Genomic DNA, 19,895 nt, shown 5'->3' with positions numbered 1-19,895 from the left:
GCCTCAGGACCCTTGTAGGAGATTAAGTTTTGCTCTATGGGTGAGCAGGGAACTCACAGGAATATAGACCTTAAAGGGTGCTATCTCAAGTGGAGAGGTGCTCAGGAACTGGGACATCAGTTTTTACTGATATTTGAGTGCCTTGGCTACAGGGAAGCTGAGAGCAATCAGGCATTTAAATAGCTTTTAACACCCTAGCCCTGCTTTTGGTATAATTGCCCAAATCTGGGGATTTGAATTCTTAATGTAAGGCTTAATGTAAGCGAGAAATTAGTTGTAATTAAGAGGTATGTAAGGTGTATAGTGCATAGGTGCGTGGTATAGTGGTGGCATACAATATAGGAAGCTCTTGGGAAGTTCGTGCTCAGCATCAACCCAGCCAGGGAGGTTTCCTAGATTTGTCTTTCGAGGGTGTCTGGGTTCAGAAGTCTTGTCAAAGGAGCAGGATTATATCAAGACATCCTTCATTCCCATGGGGAATAATGACTTCCTGCCTGGATGGCAAATGTTGTCATTTCCCATGAAAAGTTATGGGACAAAGGTTAAATACCTCCTGTAATTTCACAAGGAAATGTGATACAAGCCTCTAGCTGTCTTTTCTATCAGTGCCAGACATTTTTTGTTGTTCTAGAAGCTGACTGCTTGGTACAGTCTGTAACACAGGGGCTTGTTAGGACCTTGGAAGATTGATTATTTTACACTTCATGTGTTCAGCCTGCAAAGGGGATGTGCTGTGTGGCTGCATAACTTGTGCTGAGAGTGCCTCCTCACATGGCACTTGCATCTGAACTCTCAGCATCACTGGAATCATGTTACTAGGCCCGGGGGGGGGGGGGGGGGGAAGTAGAACTGGGCTTATTCCCTGCAAGGGAATTTTTTTTTTTTAATATATTTTTTACAGAAGCACAAAGCAGATTCTAGCTCTTTGTCATAGTACCCAGGAGAGTTTGTTTCCCCCTCTCTCTCAGGAGGAGGAAAAACACTGAAATCAGAAATAAATAGTGATGAAGCCATTAAACAAAATGGGAATTAGGGGAAAAGTGGGAATGAGATGCTGTTGATGTGAATTTTAAAGAGTCCTTCACAAAGGGTTATGTAAGAGAATGAACTAGATTCTGATTTTTTTGTTAAATTCATGACAAGATAATTTAAAAAAGAACAATCCGAGGTTTGCAGCCTCCCATTAGCTTGCTATGAGGTTTCCTGAAAATATTATGACTTTTCGTTTTACATCATAAGGCTAGGATAGTGATGTTTTATGAAGGCAAAATACTGTGTACAGAAAAGCAGTTTTTCTTTTCTATTTCAAGACCACGAAAAAGTGTTGGTCACCAAGGCACAGCCTTCACATATTTCTTGCTAATAAGGAGAGGTCATAAAGCATGCAGTTTTTCCTCCTCCATCCTCCTCCTACTAAAAAGTAAATGAGAGCATGTCTGCTTTGCAGTCACTGTCACAAGTCCCAACTTTAAATTAGCTCACTGGGGTCCCAGGAGCACGTAGCTGCATGAGCCTGCAGCTTAGCCCAGTCTGACTGCCCCAGCATTGATCCCAGCAGGTAGTGTAGCGCTGAGATCCGTGTTTCATGTTCAGCACAGCTCGAGGTGCCCTGGTGAGCTACCAGAGACACAGGGCAGATATATCACACTAACAGCCACCATGATCTCAGGAGCACATATGGCAATGGGGAGTTCTTGGCAGTTTGAAGGGTCTCTTTTTCTCCGTGAGCCCAAAGAAGCCCACAGGAAAAAAGATTTAAAAAGGAAAAGAAAAACCCTGGCTGCAATTCTGCAACCCTAATTCTGCAATTCCTCTGCTTCTTTTAAACTTCTGATCAGACATATTTTTTCATTAATTATTCACTACAGTCATAGTCCCTCACCATATGGGTAGAGGATTAGCTGAAACGATGAACCTCGGCTATGGTTGCTTGGTCTGACCCAACAGGGAAGGGGCTGCAGCTCTCGACTTGTGGGCTGTTGCTTCAGAGGAGCTGAGGTCCAGCTCAACTCAGCTGACAACAGGAGTTTGTAAGGAGATGAAAACTAATGGGTAAGAAAGAACTGGCTTTCATGCAGAGCTCAGTAGGTGTGTAGAGGGTGTCTTTGCTTTCCTGTGCCAGGAAATGGAAAGAAAAAGGGGTGTGTGTATTTATGGTGAAGCAATGGAACAGGTTGCCCAGAGAGGTTGTGGAAGCCCCATCCCTGGCAGTGTTCAAGGCCAGGTTGGGTGTGCCTTTGGGCAACCTGGGATAGTGGAGGATGTCCCTGCTCATGGCATGGGGTGGGAACAGATGGGCTTTGAGGTCCCTTCCAACCCAAACTGTTCTGTGGTTCTGTGGTTCTATACTGATGTAGAAAGATAACACAGTGAGTGAATCTGTGCAAGTCTTCTGGTTTGGGTTGGGTTTTTTTGATCCTGCCACCCTCATTCCCCTTGTCCAAATGAATGTGGAAAAAATCCCCAACCAGACTACAAATAATTTAGTACCATGGCTTGGTTGTTTATCTATTTTCAATTTTTTAGGTGAAAGAGTGGCTTTGACACCGTGTGTTAGCCTGGCAGCCAAAATACTGTCACTTGACACTTCATTAATAGCTCAAACCAGCTGTAGGAGGTGAGAATAAATGGTGTATAGAGCCTGGTCCAACATAAAAGGCTATATTTACATATAATCATATAGTCTTGCCTTTATTTACCAACAGATAAAGAATTTCTGGAGAGAGAGGTAAGAAATCCCACAATAGTGTGAAGGAACAGGCAGGGCATTGTGGGGCCTGATCAGCAATGTGGGGGACACTGCAGGAGCAAAAAATGCCAAGAGCAGAACATCCTTGGGCTGTCCTCCTCAAGGCAGCATTTGGCAAAGATTGAAGATTTGTCATTAATTGACTGAGTTTCTTTACATTGACAGTTATCTGCTTTCTGTAGAGAGAGGTTTCAGTGATGGACCAGAAGAAAAGCTGTTGAATACCCAAGGGGAAGGATGCAGGTATTTCTGTCAGTGAAGTAGAAGGACAATAACGCATCTGATTTACCTTGGGTAGCTCATCTGGCCTCCCTGTCTCTTCACTGTGCTGCTGATATCCTTTGGCAACCAGTACAGCAGCCACCATATGAGCACAGATTAGTCATGTCGTTTTCTTTCTTCACTTCATTGACACAGAACATGCCACAAAATCTTGCTGTCCTCAGTGCCACCTTTCAACTCCCCAGCTTGGTGACAGCACATGTCACTTGAGAAAAGCACAAGGGCTATGAATGATGATAATTTTGGGAAACATCATGTGGAGCTGTATCACATTGAGGGTATGTTCTTATTGTGGCTTTAAGTATATCACTGTACTGCTGGGTGTCCTCTCCAGGTAAAGAAGATACCATGGATGTGTAGTTGTTGTGAGGAGGAGAGGAGTCTGTAGATTGCAAGTCAGATATTCAGGAATCCAGAGCCTGTGGCAATGACATGAAGTCACAGGAACTGTTTTACCACTCTTGAAAAAGCAGATTTTGGCTGAGGTTTGCTTTCCCACTAGTTACAATTAGGGGAAACCTGAAAAAATTTGGTTCAGTCCAATAGCTTCATCATTGCTGCCCTGAAATTTCTTCATGCCTTCAGCTGCAGCTAGGCCGATGTGAGGTCGTACTGAAGGGGTGGCCTGGTGTCCAGAAGTCAAATCCTTCTTTTTCTCAGTGTACAGAAGTGTGTGTGGCCGGAGGTGGAGGGTTCACAGTCAGGTAAGCGTGAGGAGAGCTGGCAGATGGGATTTCTGACCAAACTGACAGTATATTGCTTTACAGAAAATACTGAGCTGTGCAGGCTGGTAGGAGGGAGAGCCCTGCTTCTAATTATGATTTAACATTAACTTTCACTGATAATAGCCTTTTTGTAATCAAAGAATGTAAAAATGAAATGTATGTTGCTGATTTTTTTTGTGTGCACCAATGAACAATACAATCACAATGTAGTTTTAAATTAAATTCTTTTTTTCCTTCTGTTAATTTGAGTTTGATGGTTTTCCCTGGTGCCAGAGACTAATTTACAGCAGAGAAAATTCCCTTAAATTGATTTTTAAAAATGCACTCACACACACTACATTAACCTTTTCATTCCCTTATGGTGTGTGTCGAAGACAAATGATCCCTGTAACTCTGCTTATTGGAGGGACACAACTGTAGAGCATATTAATTGGTGGAGTTCCAATTCTGCTCCGAAAAGATTTTTCATGTGGTAAATGAAATCCTGTCTGCACTAATGTTCCTCTGTCTCTCTAAAAATACTGGTGCTCCACCCCCCATCATTTTCTTTCTCCCTTTGCTACATATCTGATCACTTCTGAACTTCTGTATTGGTTACGGAAGAGTTTTATCTTTTAATTTAGGTAGGGAGAAGAGAGGCACCAAGACCTAAGTCCTCGAGGATGTGTTTGTGGCTGTCTTCTGGTGAAACCACTGGGAGTTAAGGATCTGAACATCCCTGAGGACATTGGCCTCAGCATGGTGCAATGTGGTGTTTGGAGCACCACATGACAGGGCTAGATGAGGTACTTGGTCAGGAAATCTATTCTGGAAGGTTTGTTGCAGCATCACATGAGTTTAGGACGATCTAAATCCTGCAAAGTGAGTGAGATGGACAGGCAGATAAAGATAGAGGACCTTTTTAGGTGTACTTAGATCAGGAGTTGATCTGAAGCTCTGTCGAGTACTGTAGGGAAACGAGGACATGGCTCTCTCTACCTGCTGGGTCTGTTAAGACCCCTTAATTTCAGGAGCAAACCCCTGTTTCTTGAGAGAATAACAGGTTGGTGAGGTGCAGAAAAGAAGCTTCTTTCTTGGACACCTGTCTTTTTCCTTCCCATCTCTGGGGCATTTTTTCACAGGACGCAGTGAAACTGCCACACACAGGTCATTGTGTCTGCTTGCTTGATTTTTCTTTTCAATTTCTGGAGTGGGTTTAAATCAATATTATATCCCAACATTTATCTTCGGTTTCAAATACAAAGGGGACCTTTCTAACCAAAACCCTCTTGCTTTTGATGTCAGAAGTGGGAGAGTTACAAAATTAAAGGAAGAATTTTGATTACAGGGAAAATTTTATGATTTGAAGCCAGTGAAAAGACGACAGATAAACCAGCAGGATGAATCAGGAGAAGAGGTGCTTTTGTCAGTGCTGCTAAGATGCTAACATGAATTGTGCAGGGAGATTAAAAATGATCATGGTAACGCTGTAGCTTTGCTGCTGGTTGGCAGTGACCCTCATGAAATAGATCTTCTGGGAGGAAAAAGAAGAATTACAATTTGTGCATCAGTCGATTTTGCTTTTTATTTTTTTTCGCCTGGGAATGTGGATGTCTCAGTCCCATTCTGTAATTCACTTACCAAGTCTCAGGATTCTATTGAATTAAAGATATTCCTTTCAAATGAAAAATGAGCAAGAAAAGTGTTCTTTGGATACAAGGAGTCATGCTCTTGTGGATACAACCCAGTATGAGAAAGCAAGCTGGCCTCTTGCTTCCCAAGGAAAAATTTCTTACTGTTCGTTGGTTGTGTTTACTGCCACCTAGAAAGTTTTGAAAATGAAAATAAACGACATTGCAAAGCTCTTTGTGATGTGCTGTGAGAACCCCAGTAAAAATAGAAATCAATTAAAACAGACCAAGCATAAGACTCGTAAACCTTTGGAGACCTTGGAGTCACTTTGCCTGACAGCAGCACTCGGTACTGAGCCAGCCCACTAGCATCTCACGCCAAAATCTCGAGTACCCTTCAAAGAGTTGTAATTCTTCAAACTACAGTTTTCCTAAGCTAAAGCTGGATGAGGGCCAGGGGGAATTAGGACTTTTTTTTTTTTTTAAAAAAAGCAAACCAACTTCATGAACTTTAAATCAGGATATCCATGAAGTGGTTTCTGGTTCGAGAATATCTGAGAAAATCCTGAGCAAATCCCATTAGGAGAAATTAGATGTCTCCCAGCTGCTTTGAGGACAGCGTTGCAGCCTGTGGATTCTGCTCCCTGATTCCTGATCCAAGCCCTGGTTGCTGCTGGCCAGAAAGAAATGGCCAGCACTCTAAAAATGGAAAACACAGCCAGCTTCTCACTGCCATGTGCCTGTGTGACTAACAGTACAAGTTCAAGCAAACACTTTGCCTTAAGAGTAAGAATTTCAGAACTGGTGGTGAATAAGGGACCATAGCTTAGGTTTAGGATTTGGGATTCAGGTGGAGTTTAGGGCTGCACTTACACGGTGGAGTAACCTGCAGGAGTGCATCAGTATCACTGGTCCCAGCGCAGTTTTGGCCCATTGCTAGCAGGACAGTCCCAGGACTGCTCTAGCAAAGACTGTGTTTCTGAGTGGTCATGCAGTATAGGAGGGCTTGGCTGTTGTGGGTGAGAGGCATGCTCTGCCCATTGGCCATGGGGCATCAGGACAGATTTTTGATTGCTTTATATATTGGTTTGTATGAAGCCAGGATTGAGAAGTTTCAGGAGATGAGAAAAAGGGGAGAGAGACTAAACAAAAAGATCTTGGCAGTACAGGCAGGAGAGAAAAGGACTCAGCAGGGAGAGAAAAGCCTTCAGTCTGTCTCCTACTCAAAGAACTATCAATGTCTTCATTTAAAAGCACTGTGTAAAATACAGCCCCACACTTTTGCTTCTCCATTGCTCAAAATTGTTAAATTTTGTATCAGAAAAGAATATTCCTTCCATAGTTTTCCATTAAAATCTTGGATACATACTACAGATGGAAACACAGCACTGGAGACACAGACATCTACTAAGACTTGAGTGTTTTGGCTTTTGATCCTAGAAACAGTGGGATATTTAAATTCTCTTACAGGTAAAACTCTAAGATAATTAGCATCTAAAGTTAAATACTGCTTTAATAATGGATCATGCAGTCATGTTGTCTTTGAAGCATCCATACATCAAACAGTTTGTGTGCTTCAAAATGGTAAATGTTTGGTGCTTGAAATAAAAGTTATATAAAAGATGTATAAAAATTACCTATGAATTTTAGCCTCCAGAATAACTCTGAAGTTTGCATTTTACACACCTCCTACACTATACTTTGATTTTAATGGGATGCAGAGATGCTTGAGAAATCCAGCACTGTAATTTGATTAAATTATGATATATGGAAAAGATTGAAGGGCTCAAACATACTACTAAAAGGTGTTGCATTGACCTCCATAAAGGTAGCATGTCAGAGTGCTTGAAATGGGAAGGAACTTTTCTCTCTCATAAGATCCTAAGGGCTTATTTGAGGGACTTTTCTTTTTCCTGCTGAACTCAAGTTTTATGGAAAACATACCTCTCTCGAGTCCCACAGAGAAGAGAAATATGTGATTTCTACCAGTTCTTCACTAAATTCAGAGAGTACTTTAGTGAGCACACATAACAGATTGTATCATCACATGCTTGTTAGTTTGGACATTTTCCTTTGTTCAGTAAGTGAAAGAATTTTATGTTGTGTCTCATCATGAATGTTCAGGTAATTTTCAGTGCTTTTCGCTACTATTATTATGAGCTCTGATCAAATGTTCTCTCCCCCTAAAAGCTCTGAATTGTCACTGCAGTCTCCTCCTCCCTGCAGTGCCATCCCACGCCTTTGCTCTGCCCATATGCATCACCTCCACATCTAACTCCAGGACTCAGGAGATCAATCCTCTCTCTAACCTGGTTTGTCCAACTGTTCCCACAGCTGAAGGATCTTCAGGAGCCATCACCTTGCAGCCCTCACGCCAACCAGACACCTCCTCTGAAATCACAGAATCACAGAACAATTTGGGTTGGAACGGACATCAAAGCCCATCTAGTTCCACCCCCTGCCTTGGAGAGTGCTGCATCCAACCTGGCCTTGAATACTGCCAGGGAGGGGGCAGCCACAGCTTCTCTGGGCAGCCTGTGCCAGGGCCTCACCACCCTCACAGGGAAGAATTTCTTCCTTATGTCTAATCTAAATCTCCCCTCTTTCAGATTAAAGCCACACCCCTTGTCCTGTAACTCCATGCCCTTGTAACTAGTCCCTCTCCAGCTTTCAGGTAGCACCTTCAGGTACTGTCAGGCTGCTCTAAAGTCTCCCATGAGCCTTCTCTTCTCTCCAGGCTGAACAAGCCCAACTCAGTTGTCATAGGAGAGGTGCTCAGCTCTCTGGTCATTGTTGTAACCACTCCAATAGCTCCATGTCCTTCTTGTACTGGGGACCCCAGAGCTGGACACAGTCCACATGGGGTCTCATCAGAGCACATTGGAGGGGCAGAAACACCTCCCTTCACATTCTGGTCAAGCTGCTTATGATGTAGCCCAGGACATGGTTGGCCTCCTGGGCTGCAAGTGTGCATTGCTGGGTCAAGTTGAGCTTTTCCTCAATCAGCACCCCCAAGTCCTTCTCCTCAGAACTGCTCTCAATCCATCCCCTGTCCAGTTTGTAGCTGTGTGTGGGACTGCCCCAACCCATGTGCAGGACCTTGCACTTGGCCTTATTGAACTTGAGGCTTGCATGGACCCACCACTCCAGCTTGTCGGGTTCCCTCTGGATGGCACCCCTCCCCTTCCCTCCAGCCTGCTGACTGCCCGACACAGCTTAGTGTTGTCAGCAAATGTGCTGAGGGTTAATTCAATCGCACTCACTGAGCATGTCACACAAAGATGTTAAACAGTGCTGGTTCCAATACCGATCCCTGAGAACTCCAGTAATCACTGGTCTCCACTTGGACGTTGACCCATTGACTGCAACTCTTTGAGTGTGACTATCCAGACAATTCCTTATTTGCTGACTGATCTACCCATCAAATATAATCCATCTCTCCAGTTTAGAAACAAGGATGTCAAGCTGGAAAGTGCCAAATGCTTTGCACAAGTCCAGGTAGATGACACAGTTCCTGCCATCATCCTGTAAGAAGTGATGATGGGAAAAATGTATTTGGAAGAAAAAGCATCCGATGAATTTCAGATAGTAACGGTAGATAGTGGTTGGCATGGTAGGTTATACTGAGCATGCTTCTCTCTTTCTTTCTGTTTTCTTATTTCCCCATATGAAGCTTTGTGCATGAAACTTTGCTGTGTCTTAATGAGAGTTACTTATGTTGACCAACGAAGAAGCGACCCTCTCCTAGCCCCAGCTGTTTTAATTCACACATGAATTCATATAATAATTACTGTATGGCAGAAGTGTTTGCGAGTAACCTGGCAAGCTAATTTTTTACTTTCTTAGCACGCAGCACAATTTCTGCATCCTGAGTTTGATGGACACCTCAGGAGAATGCAAAATGAAATTGATAAACCTGTTTTCTTCCCCACTGTGGTACAAACCGTTTTCGTATTCCTCTTCCCATCGTCTCGGCAGCACGGCAACTTCAGAACTCAGCTCTCTTCACAGCTCTTCCTCACATTGTTCGCAAGCAAATTATTTAGGAATTAAATTTTGTTCCCCTCATTTTTTTCCTTCCTGTACCATTTAGAAACAAACTATTTACAAACTAGATTACAGGGGAAAAAAATGCATAAGACTTAGTAAAAATAATATCAAACCAAATTTCTAATGCTGTCTTTCTATCCAGGGAGATTAAGCACCTCACTACTTTTCTTATCTCCTTTTTTTCCTTGGTGTTCAGAATCATAAATTGGATGATATTTTCTTCTTTTCTGAAAAGAAAAAACTGTAATTGCCTGCTTACAAATGTAAGCAGAATGGCATTTTCTTGGAATTAGGAGAGATGACAAAGTTGAGAGGTGGTTTCTTCATGCTCTCGGATCTTGAGGAGATGCTTCTTTTCCTGTTTCTTGAGATAGTAATTCTTTAAGGAACAGAGTGAAGAGATGTCTTCCTGGCACATCTTGGGAGCATCACTTGTTGCAGGTGCTTTCTGCACTGCTATGAACTGTTTTGATGTTTGTGTGTGCATTGTGTCTCTGTTTAGAGAGAACCAGACTGGAAGAGCATTATCATTGCAAAACTGAAGCTGAGCAAGTGGTGTGGCATACAGTGGTCCCGACATCAGTGATATAATCTGTGACATTTGGGCTTGTCGAGTCTTTTCACATATCTCATGTTAACACAGACTCATATGGAATAAAATCCTGTGCATCAAACCAGGTTTTGCAACTCACCCAAGGATCTGTTTTAGTGGATGAATGTATGTGCTTATCTGAAACACCAAAATAAAACCAAAGAAATGCTGTTGATTTTATGGGCTCTGCCACTATTGGGAATGGATCTTTAATTATGACTTGAATTCCAGTAGCAGCTAAAGGCCCCTGTGAGGATTCACAGTCCCACTGCGCCAGGTGCTATAAAAACATCTAGGTTACAGCAGATGAATGAACCAAACTAATGGTGGGAAAGTGAAGATGACATTAAATAAGACCATCACAGTTCTTGGCTTAAAGTATCTCGAATCACGTATATCCTGTGTCATATACATGTACGATATTGCCATCTCCTTCCTCCTGACCTTGACTCAGAAGATGGCCATGCTCTTGGCTGGAGCCTATCTTAGTGCAACATGTCCAGCTGGTGTTCACAGCTTGAATTGACAAAATGGCCCACCATGACCATCCCCAGACTCCTGGTAAGATTCCAGAGTTCATCTTCCCAACTACTAGTTGATTTTGGAAATTCCATGTGGTGACTGTCCCTAAGCACTAGGAATAATCTGTGAATGCTTCAAATGACAACGCTGCTTATTTATACATTGTAAGGAGGTAGGAGGTTGTTGCAGTGGAGTTACTATGGCTTGGGTAGAGAAGACATGTAAGATGCCAGTTCAAAATATAGAGATGCTGAATTAATCTTCTAGTGCTGCTAGGTCTGGAGGTGATCCAAAACTGTTTCATCATAATGCTTGTAAAAATGATGGGAAGTTATTAAATTTCCATTTCTGCAATACAGTACAGCTAGGAATTCTAGATATTACTGTATTTAGATCTTTTTACAGATTTTTCTTTTTAATTTGCAAGTAGCACTGGATTTCAGTTGCAGCTGACACAGACTGGCTTTACTCCAGTGGAGGCAATGGTCTGTGTCAGTCAATGCTAGCTGAGGATCTGGTGCCTTCTGCTCTACAACTGTGGAAGACCCATCATCTGTTGAAGCTAACACTTAAGTGTGAGATGCAGATGGCATTCGTTTTCTCCTATTGGCTTTGTAATAGAAACATGTGAGACTGAAAGCTCTATCAAAGCGTAAAATATGCAAGGTTTATTTTTATAGAGGACTGAGTGAAAATTGTGAGAGGAGATGGAGCTACAGGGCCAAAAGGAGTGGCTTTAGGGCATTCATAAAAGAACCTCCCAGAAATGCAGGGCAGGACAGTGTGCTGCCTTTTGCACAGGGTACAAGATTTTTCTCATGATGCTGGGGAGTAGACAGCAAAGATAATGACTGTTCTTAAATCATTGGTCCCTATTGCTATAAGCATTTATTATCAACAGAAGGTGATGATAACGTAGTTGTCTTTTATCACCACAACAGGCAGGGTAGTTTTATTCCTCTGAATCCTTCTGCTGTGTCTTTTCAGGAAAGCCCACATCCATGCCATGCCTTGTTTGTAAAAACAGATTTAAGTTTTTATTCCCTTCACTCTAAAGTGTCACCTTTAGCGTCTGAACAACTGAGTTTAATGTAGCCTCAGGCTCTCTTCAGCATATCTGCAAACCCATTGCTATTCAGCATCACACTTCGGCTGGAGCACAGCTCAGGGTGGTCTGCAGCAGCAGGAGGGGAGGGAGACAAGTGAGGAGAAGGAAAGGAAATAAATCCAAACAAACAAACAAACAAAGTAACTCAGCTTGAATTCAGAGATGAGAAGGATGCAGTTACATGCTCACTATGGTTTATCCATATTATGATCCTGCCTAAGTTCTTTAGTGATTGAGGTTTCTACTGTGCCAGGCAGGGTACCAGAAATTATTCCTGCCCATAAAGAACCTCCATCCTAAATTTAAGGCAGGAGAGCAGCAGAGGATCCAGACAGGCAGAGAAGTGCAGTGAGATAGTAAGGCAGTATTGATCAGCAGTATAACTAGAGGTCTCAGCAAGCCTCCAACTGTAACCACTGCAATGCATCTAGTTTGCTGCTGTTATGCTTACAATTAATATTTCTTTTTTTGCAACACAGTGTTAATAATCTAATCACATTGGTTACCCACTCTTTATCACATTGATTGTACTGCTTAGCAGTTACAATCTGTAGCAATTTTCTACTATAAAGAAATAATTAACAGCACAATTATTTTTCCACTGAACTTCATAGGCGTTTTTGCCAGGAACCACAGTGTTCCCATACCTTAATTCCTCACATACCTTAATTCCTCAGCAAAGATTTTATTCTGCACCATGTCCTGAAGTTGATGACTTCATTTGCCAGAAACATTGTTATGTCATCGAGCAAAAGTTTTCATTCAGAACAAGGTGGCAGGAGTTGAAGATTGAATACCCATTTTTCAATTAACTGTTTATTACCAAGCTTGCTAGAAGATTTTTCATTTGCTGTGCTTATGAGTGTGATATTTAAGGCCATTCCATTAAGATTTAAAACCAACAACAACAAAACAACCCAAGAAGCAGAACTTGCAAGAATGGCAAGTATGGAAACTGCACAACCCCAGCTATAAAGCCCGTCCTGCCCCCTCTGAAGCCAGTAAAACATCTTGTGCCTGCTTTGGTTTCCTAGCATTCATTTATTGGGTTTTCTTTTTTTTCTTTTCCTTTTCTTTCTGATTTTCGCTGGTTTAACTGAGACTAGAACTGAGTCTGCTGACTGCAGCCATGGCCCACTGTCACCTGCTTCAGAGAGGGCCCTCACATACAGGACATGTATCTGGAATGCGTATATTCTAGGATAACACACCCAGGTTTTGCTGTTGTTGCACAGAAGTGGCAGCTCCATGTTGCAAAGGACTAAGAGGCCCACCATGACCATCCCTTTATTGATCCCTGAGAGGTTTTGGGCCAGCATGTATAGCTTTTATTACATAACACCAATACTTGACATGTGATGTCTACGTGATCCTTCTTTCATTTAGCAATATAGACATGGCAATTGATAAAAAGGTTCTGCTTGATGAGTATTTGTTCTAAGAAACTACGATATTCTTGTAATATGGCCACCGTGCTGGCAGACTTTTGGCAGGTTTCAAATAAACATGCCAGAAATAATTTTGTTGACAGCATCTTGGACTGGAGCACATCCAGCCTTCATCCACAACATGTCAGTACAGCAATTCATTCTCAGGCAGGAAAACATGGCATCACAGATCTGTATTTTAGAGTCTTAAAATACTGTAGATGTCTGGATTTATGGCTTCAAAGTCAACTTCACAGGTGGGTAGCCTTATTTTTCAATCATAAATGAAGATGAAAGTGATAACATTTACAGTTTTTAATATGCAGCATCAATGAAGTGTGCTTATGTTAAAACCTGTGGTAACATCTGGTTTACTTCCCTAATCCAAAACCAATTAAGGTTTTATGTAAGAGGAAGAAGGGGGTGGAAAACAAACAGCAAAGGAAAAAACGAGAAGAAACAGGCTGAAGGGCGTTAGCTTACTTCCAGAGGTCATACAGGCATTGTGTTAGGTCTTCATGAGAAGCAAAGAGCAGAGGACCCCTAACAATGAGTGACTTCATTTTAATGTTTATTTTCAGTAGAATGACACTGCCAGAGCAGAGATTGTGAGTGCTTGGTTTGTTTGCATTTGTGTAAGGTGCTCAGATGCCAGCATTAAAACCTAAGTGGTCTATTCAGGATTAACAGCTATGGTTCAGGAAGGGTATCTGCTTGCTGGTTGGGTTTGATCTCAGTATTTACATTATCTGCAAGCTGGGATCTTTCGAGAGTGGGCAAACTGCAGCTTTCTGCTGTGCATTGGAAACAAACCCTTTGAGGTGCCACTTCAAGCACATTAGTTTCCTGCTTGAGTCTGTACCTGTCTAGGGCTTAAACACCTCCCTGGCTTCAGTCCCAAGGACAGAGGCTTTCCTATGCAATGTGAGCAGGCAGCTGATGTCTGCTTGTGGAAGCTCCTGTTGAAGGGGTGGGAGTTGGCTGCCATGGGCATGGATTGTCATGGACTGGCAGTGAGGCTGTAATCTCCTGGAAATAAAAGCTGGTCACAGCGGCACAGCAACATCCCTCTGGAATCAGCAGAAATATGGATAGGAAAGATCTAAGACATCGGTGTTAGCGTATATATATATGTATATATATGTATATCTGGTACGATGTGCACGCAGCAGATTCACTGTGATTCCATCGAAAGAGGTTTCAAATGACTGAGAAGAATAAACAAGCTGCTTTACAAACTGGCGCTGAATAAAGCTGTTTACCTTGCTTCGAAATGTCATTTATCTCTTCTTGCTTTCTATCAGGGGAAAATTCCTGACAGAATTTTGAAAAGAAAGTGAAAACATTCTTTTCTGCTGCCTTGCAGTCTCTGAAACCCCGAAGTTTTGTTTATGAATAGCTTATCTCCTCTTGATAAGCTAGAAATTCCCAGGCTCATTTTGTTGTGGTTTTACTCCAGTTTTGGTTGGATGACTGGAGAATGAATGCGATTGTGTTGTGATAATGGATTTGGTGGAAGTGTTGATACCCTGGGAGCTTCAGCACATATGCACATTTCTATCACATGAATGGGGAAGCCTCACTTGGTGCAAAGTTTTATTAAGCTTATGAACTACATCTGGGGTTGTAGACCTAATTCAAGTCTATAGATTTTTTTTTTTTTTTGCTTTTAAATTTAAAAACTTTTGGCCATTTGGGGAGAGGAGGTGGTTAGATTATTTTCAGGAATGTGACTGTGCCTGCAGTTCTGCCTGTATCTTACCTCCATCCTCCAGATCCTGTTGGGGCTTGGCTGGGTAGAAGCACTGTGGTTTCTCATCTTCTTCTCCCCACTCCTGTCATCCCTCCAGGTCCCACTGTGCCCTGCTGTGACAGGAAGAATATTTCTGCCACTTAGTAAGATGACCTGGATTCCTTTCCTGGCTTTTTTTTCTCAATTTGTGTCTGACCCTGGGAAAGTCACAGACTCTCTTTTGAGCCTATTTGCATAACATGAAAAATGGAGACTGTAACAGTTTCCTGGAAAAGGTGTTAGAAGACTAAATTAATTAATATTTGTATTGCTGCTTAGGGTGAAGATGCTATAAAAATGCAAATATTTATATTCTTTCTTTTTGCTTGTTGGCAAAACCACATTTCTCAAGGCTCCTGACCTACTTCTCTGATTTTACTCCAGTAAGAATAATAAACTATAAATTTGTAATTATTTTTCATTTCAAATTGAAAGCCAAGTCCAATTGAGGGGAAGGCAAGGAGAGAAGGGGATGCTAACCTCTTTGCCAGAGGGAAGAGAGCCACCATGTCTTTTCCAGAACTAGAATATATAATGAAATAGATGCTCCTTCAGATGTTTTAATGCCTCAAACCTGGCTTTCCATTGCAGATTTATAGCTTTTGTAATCCCCAAGCATAAAGGAAGAGAGTCTCAACATTATCTTTTTCTGTGAAATGGATTCTTGGTATGGAAAAAGTTGACAAGTATTTTCTGAAATCAAAACAGTGAAGATTGCCTGACCTGCCTGTTCAGGTCACATTGCTGTGTGTGAGAAAAGTTCACAGGGAGTGAAACCAGCTCTCTAAATTACAGAGGAACTGGATCTGTTATAAAGCTTTTTGTTTTCCTGAAAACAGAAAATTAAAAAAAAAAAAAAAAAAAAAGAAGAACCTTTCAAAGAAGTACCTGCAGGTCTGTCTTAGATCCACCATCCCTCATAGCAAATAAGGCAAAAATTCTAAATTGGTGGAGTTGATAAGGAGGAGGAACATCCAGACTTGTGGTTGTTAGGCCAGATCCCTTGAGTGAATTCTGCCTTCCAGGAAAGTGGAGCGCACTGATGTTTCATACAGTTCCTGGGGATGCTTCAGTGTGTGCATGAAATCACATTTAATGCACAGTACTAAGGAGAATCCAGCACAAAGCATGAAAGGGATAAAGTGCAATAAATATTTAAGATCCTGTGAATGCGAACACAGCACTTCATAAAAACCTCAGTCTCAAGAGCAGGGGTGCTGTGTACATCATAGACAGAACATATGGTACCACCACGGTGAAGTCAGTGCTAATCAGTGAATAGTGATGGAGCTTTTATTCTAAAGTTTTAAGGATGTGATTAAATTTAATGTGTATGCTAGACATTAAGCCTGGCTTCATGTGCTTAGACCTACCAAGCTAGCAATGCGTGCAAGGTGGCCTGAGGAGATGTAATGTTTTCTGGGAAGGCAGAAAAATTCACCATGGGGATATCCTTATTGATTTTTATCTCCATACGTGCCCAAATTATTTATCTTCCTGCACTCTTCTCTGGCATCTTATAATAAAAGTCTCTTGAAAGTTACTGTAAAGCTCTTTATTCCCAGACCTAATGAGGGTTGGTAGGAAACTGGCTTTTGATAAGTGAGTTTGGTTGAGGGCTGGTGTGGGAGACTGGTACCCATATGCAAGAAGGGGATGGGGAGCATGGGCTTCGCTATCAAACATCCTTTGGGTGCATTGCATTTGCTCATTCAGTAGTGTGGCTTTGTGGTGGATTCGATGTGTGCCAATTGCGTTTGGCTTGCCGGCTTCACCTCCCGCGGTCTCAGGGGGCACAGTACAGTTACGTGGCCGTACATTGCTGTTTGGATTCTGCTGTTTGTTTCCTTGCCTAAGTGCCTTTTCTAAATGTTCACTTTCCTTTGATGTTTCTAGGAGCTGGTGGGGAGTAATCCTCCTCAAAGAAACTGGAAAGGAATTGCAATTGCCTTACTTGTTATTCTCGTTATCTGCTCCCTGATTGTCACCTCTGTTATACTCCTGACACCAGGTATTTATAACCTTTAACTCACTTCCATTCTGTTCTTCTTCTGTAATTTTACACTTCCAGATATAAAGGGATTGCAAACTGGCTGCAAATTCCACATCAAAGGAATTATCCTTCCTGTTCTTTGGCTGGAAGTGAGATGAGTTCAAGGCCATTCTGAGGTAGATTGTTGTAGAGCTTCACATCTCAATTCAAAGAACAGGGCAGCTGAGCTGAAGGTACAAGGGTGAAACTTGGTTGCCTAAACATAGATGAGGAGTGTCATTTTAGATGCGCCCAGAGTATGAGAGACATGTACATAAGGCAGCCAGTTAGGGGACAGGAATTCCTGCAGTTCATGTCCACTCGCAGCAGCAGCCACCACTTGGGTAGCGTCTCCTACAGCATCTAAAACGGCATTGAATGCCTGTGCTTAGGCACCTAAATTGCATCCTGTTCATCTGGATTAATTTTTAAATCAGACCATGCTGATCCAGTTTTACAAAGCAATTCCAGGTAACTATGTGCCAGGCAGCACTTAACCACAGCAAATAATTAGTAACTTCCCAGTAAGTGATTCTCTAAGTTAATCACCTTACCAAGTTTCAGCAAAGTTCTGTGCACGTAACCTCTGTAAATTACTTCTCTCACAGAGCTGCTGAGGTTGTAGACTTGAATTTTAATGTGATATTATGATTATTGATTATTACATATTTATACAGCCCTGTAAATTTCCATGACTACTTATAGAGTAGAAATAAAGTTCTTTCATGGCTTTTTGAAGATTGTGATTTGAATATGAAAAGACAAACAAATGAGAGATGAGACACAAAAAAGAGAATTCAGCATCAGAAAGGGTCAGGAGTTACAAAAACTAAGAGGTGGCAGAAGGACCCCTGTAGAGGGACACGGAAGAGAAGAAAAGGGTCTCCTTCTTGGATGAGTACATCTGGGTGATTCTTGGAGACAGTAGGATAGAGAGCACAGAGCTGAGGGGGAAAATGGAGGTAAGGGAGAAATTAAAACATGGGAAATGGAAGAGGCAGGATGGCAAAGTGGAAAAATGAGATGGAAGTTGTGGGACATGTAGCATCTGAACTGACATGCAGTTCACCTGATCTGGGCTGTCTTCCCTGACAGAATTCTTATTCCACAGTCCTGTTGTTATCATAGACTAGAGATGATGTTGCATCAAGAAATACAGGGCTGTACTGAGTTATCTGAAAATGAGTGAAACAATCGCTGTTATCATTTTGGTTATTTTTTGTCATGCTATGTTCAGTTTATTTCATGCTAACTTGAAGTTTTCAATGTCAATGTAAGAAATACATGGTCATGCTGGAGTAATTAAGTAATTAAATTAATTAAGGTTAAATTTAACTAAGGATCAGTTTTTAAATTACTTTCACTAGGGTTCAGATTTAACACCTTTGGACAGTGCAGTTCATCTGTGAGATGTTTTGGGGCATGGTCTGTGAACTGTGCTCACATCAGGTATCACTTGCAGTGACAAATGTCATCTCTTACCCATTCATTAGGTATGGGAATGTTGACATTTATTTTATGAAAGCGCAGTACTAAACTTCTCTGAAATGTACATTGAAGCCCGGGTTCCTAAACCCATACTTGTGGCCTTCAAGAAGCTGTCAGTGAGTTGCACTGCATAAATGAGACTGTGGGTACCACTTCCATCAAAGAGCAGGATTCCGTATAGATGGAAACATAAATATACCTGTACAGTCCTAAAGACAGTCCAAGTCACAAGTCTTTCCTTTTACATGACCAAATGTAATAGAGATTTATTTATAAGGGTGGTCAAAGTGATATCTAGTGAGGACTTAGCAGCTCTGCTTTCAACTGCAGGCTCCACTGGAGAGCTCATTTAGGACTTCTGCTGAACCCTACTCCCACTTGTCCATCGAGAAAATGACATAAAATCACTAGTGACTGTCATGACAATAGATACTGCAGTGCTGCTGTCTGACTAGACAGAAAAGGTATACTAACCATTGAGACCCTGTAGTTAATGTTCTCTAGTTTAGAAAGACACCCATAAATATGGCTTTTTGTGATGACCTTATGTTTTATGTAGTATGAAGTGGTCATGTGAAATACCCACATTGAGTTGTAATAAAAATTGCAAGTGTATTTGTGTGGGTTTTTTGTATATGCATACACAAATGCATCCCATAGCTCAGTCTGGGACATGTGTGCATACACATGTGTACACGTAAATGAAAAACAAGGAGGTGATCTATGACAGCCAACATGGCTTCACTAAGGGCACATCATGCTTGACAGATTTGGTGGCATTCTATGATGGGGTTAAAACATGATAAGGGAAGAGTGACTGACATTATCTACCTGAAGTTGTGTAAAACATTTTACATTGGCTCACGACAACCTTGTTTCTAAGTTGGAGAGACATGGATTTGATGGACAGACCAGTCAGTGAAGAAGGAATTGGCTGAATAGTGGTACTCAGAGGGTTGTGATCCATGGCTCATTGTCCAAGTGGAGGTCTGTGACAAGTGACATTCCTCAAGAGGTCAGTACAGAGACCAGTGCTGTTTAACATCTTTCTCAGCAAGATGGACAGTGGGATCAAGTGCACCCTCAGCAGGTTTCCTGACAGCACGGAGCTATGTGGTGTGAACTACATGCAGGAAGGGAAGGGGTTCCATCCAGAGGGACCTTGACAAGCTGGAGAGGTGGGTCCGTGCAATCCTCATCAAGTTCATCAAAGCCAAGTGCAAGGTCCTCTACATGGGTTGGGGCAGTCCCAAGCACAATTACAAACTGGACAGATAACGGATTGAGAGCAGCTCTGAGGAGAAGGACTTGAGGGTGCTGATTGAGGAAAAGCTCAACTTGACCCAGCATTGCACGCTTGCAGCCCAGGAGGCCAACCATGTCCTGGGCTACATCATAAGCAGCTTGACCAGGAGGTGAAGGGAGGTGATTCTGCCCCTCCAATGTGCTCTGATGAGACCCCACATGGAGTACTGTGTCCAGCACTGGGGACATAAGGAAGAAATTCTTCCCTGTGAG

At 42.1% G+C, this 19,895-nt stretch overlaps 1 protein-coding gene across 5 annotated transcripts in view; it reads left to right on the top strand.

Annotated features, from left to right (window-relative positions):
• Window positions 1–19,895, top strand: part of DPP6 (dipeptidyl peptidase like 6) — a gene marked incomplete at both ends in the record, with an annotated part of 573,668 nt that overhangs the window by 378,761 nt on the left and 175,012 nt on the right. For all 5 annotated transcript variants that reach the window (XM_084280504.1, XM_084280506.1, XM_084280503.1 and 2 more), the window contains one exon: window positions 16,754–16,868. In XM_084280504.1, coding sequence (XP_084136630.1) covers window positions 16,754–16,868 — 115 coding nt within the window. The remainder of the gene's footprint in view (window positions 1–16,753; window positions 16,869–19,895) is intronic.

Source organism: Gallinula chloropus (assembly GCF_964237585.1).
Source record: "Gallinula chloropus genome assembly, chromosome: 2".
Lineage (NCBI taxonomy): Eukaryota > Metazoa > Chordata > Aves > Gruiformes > Rallidae > Gallinula > Gallinula chloropus.
The sequence above is the reverse complement of the archived record's forward strand: the minus strand, read 5'-3'. Positions and strand labels throughout refer to the sequence as shown.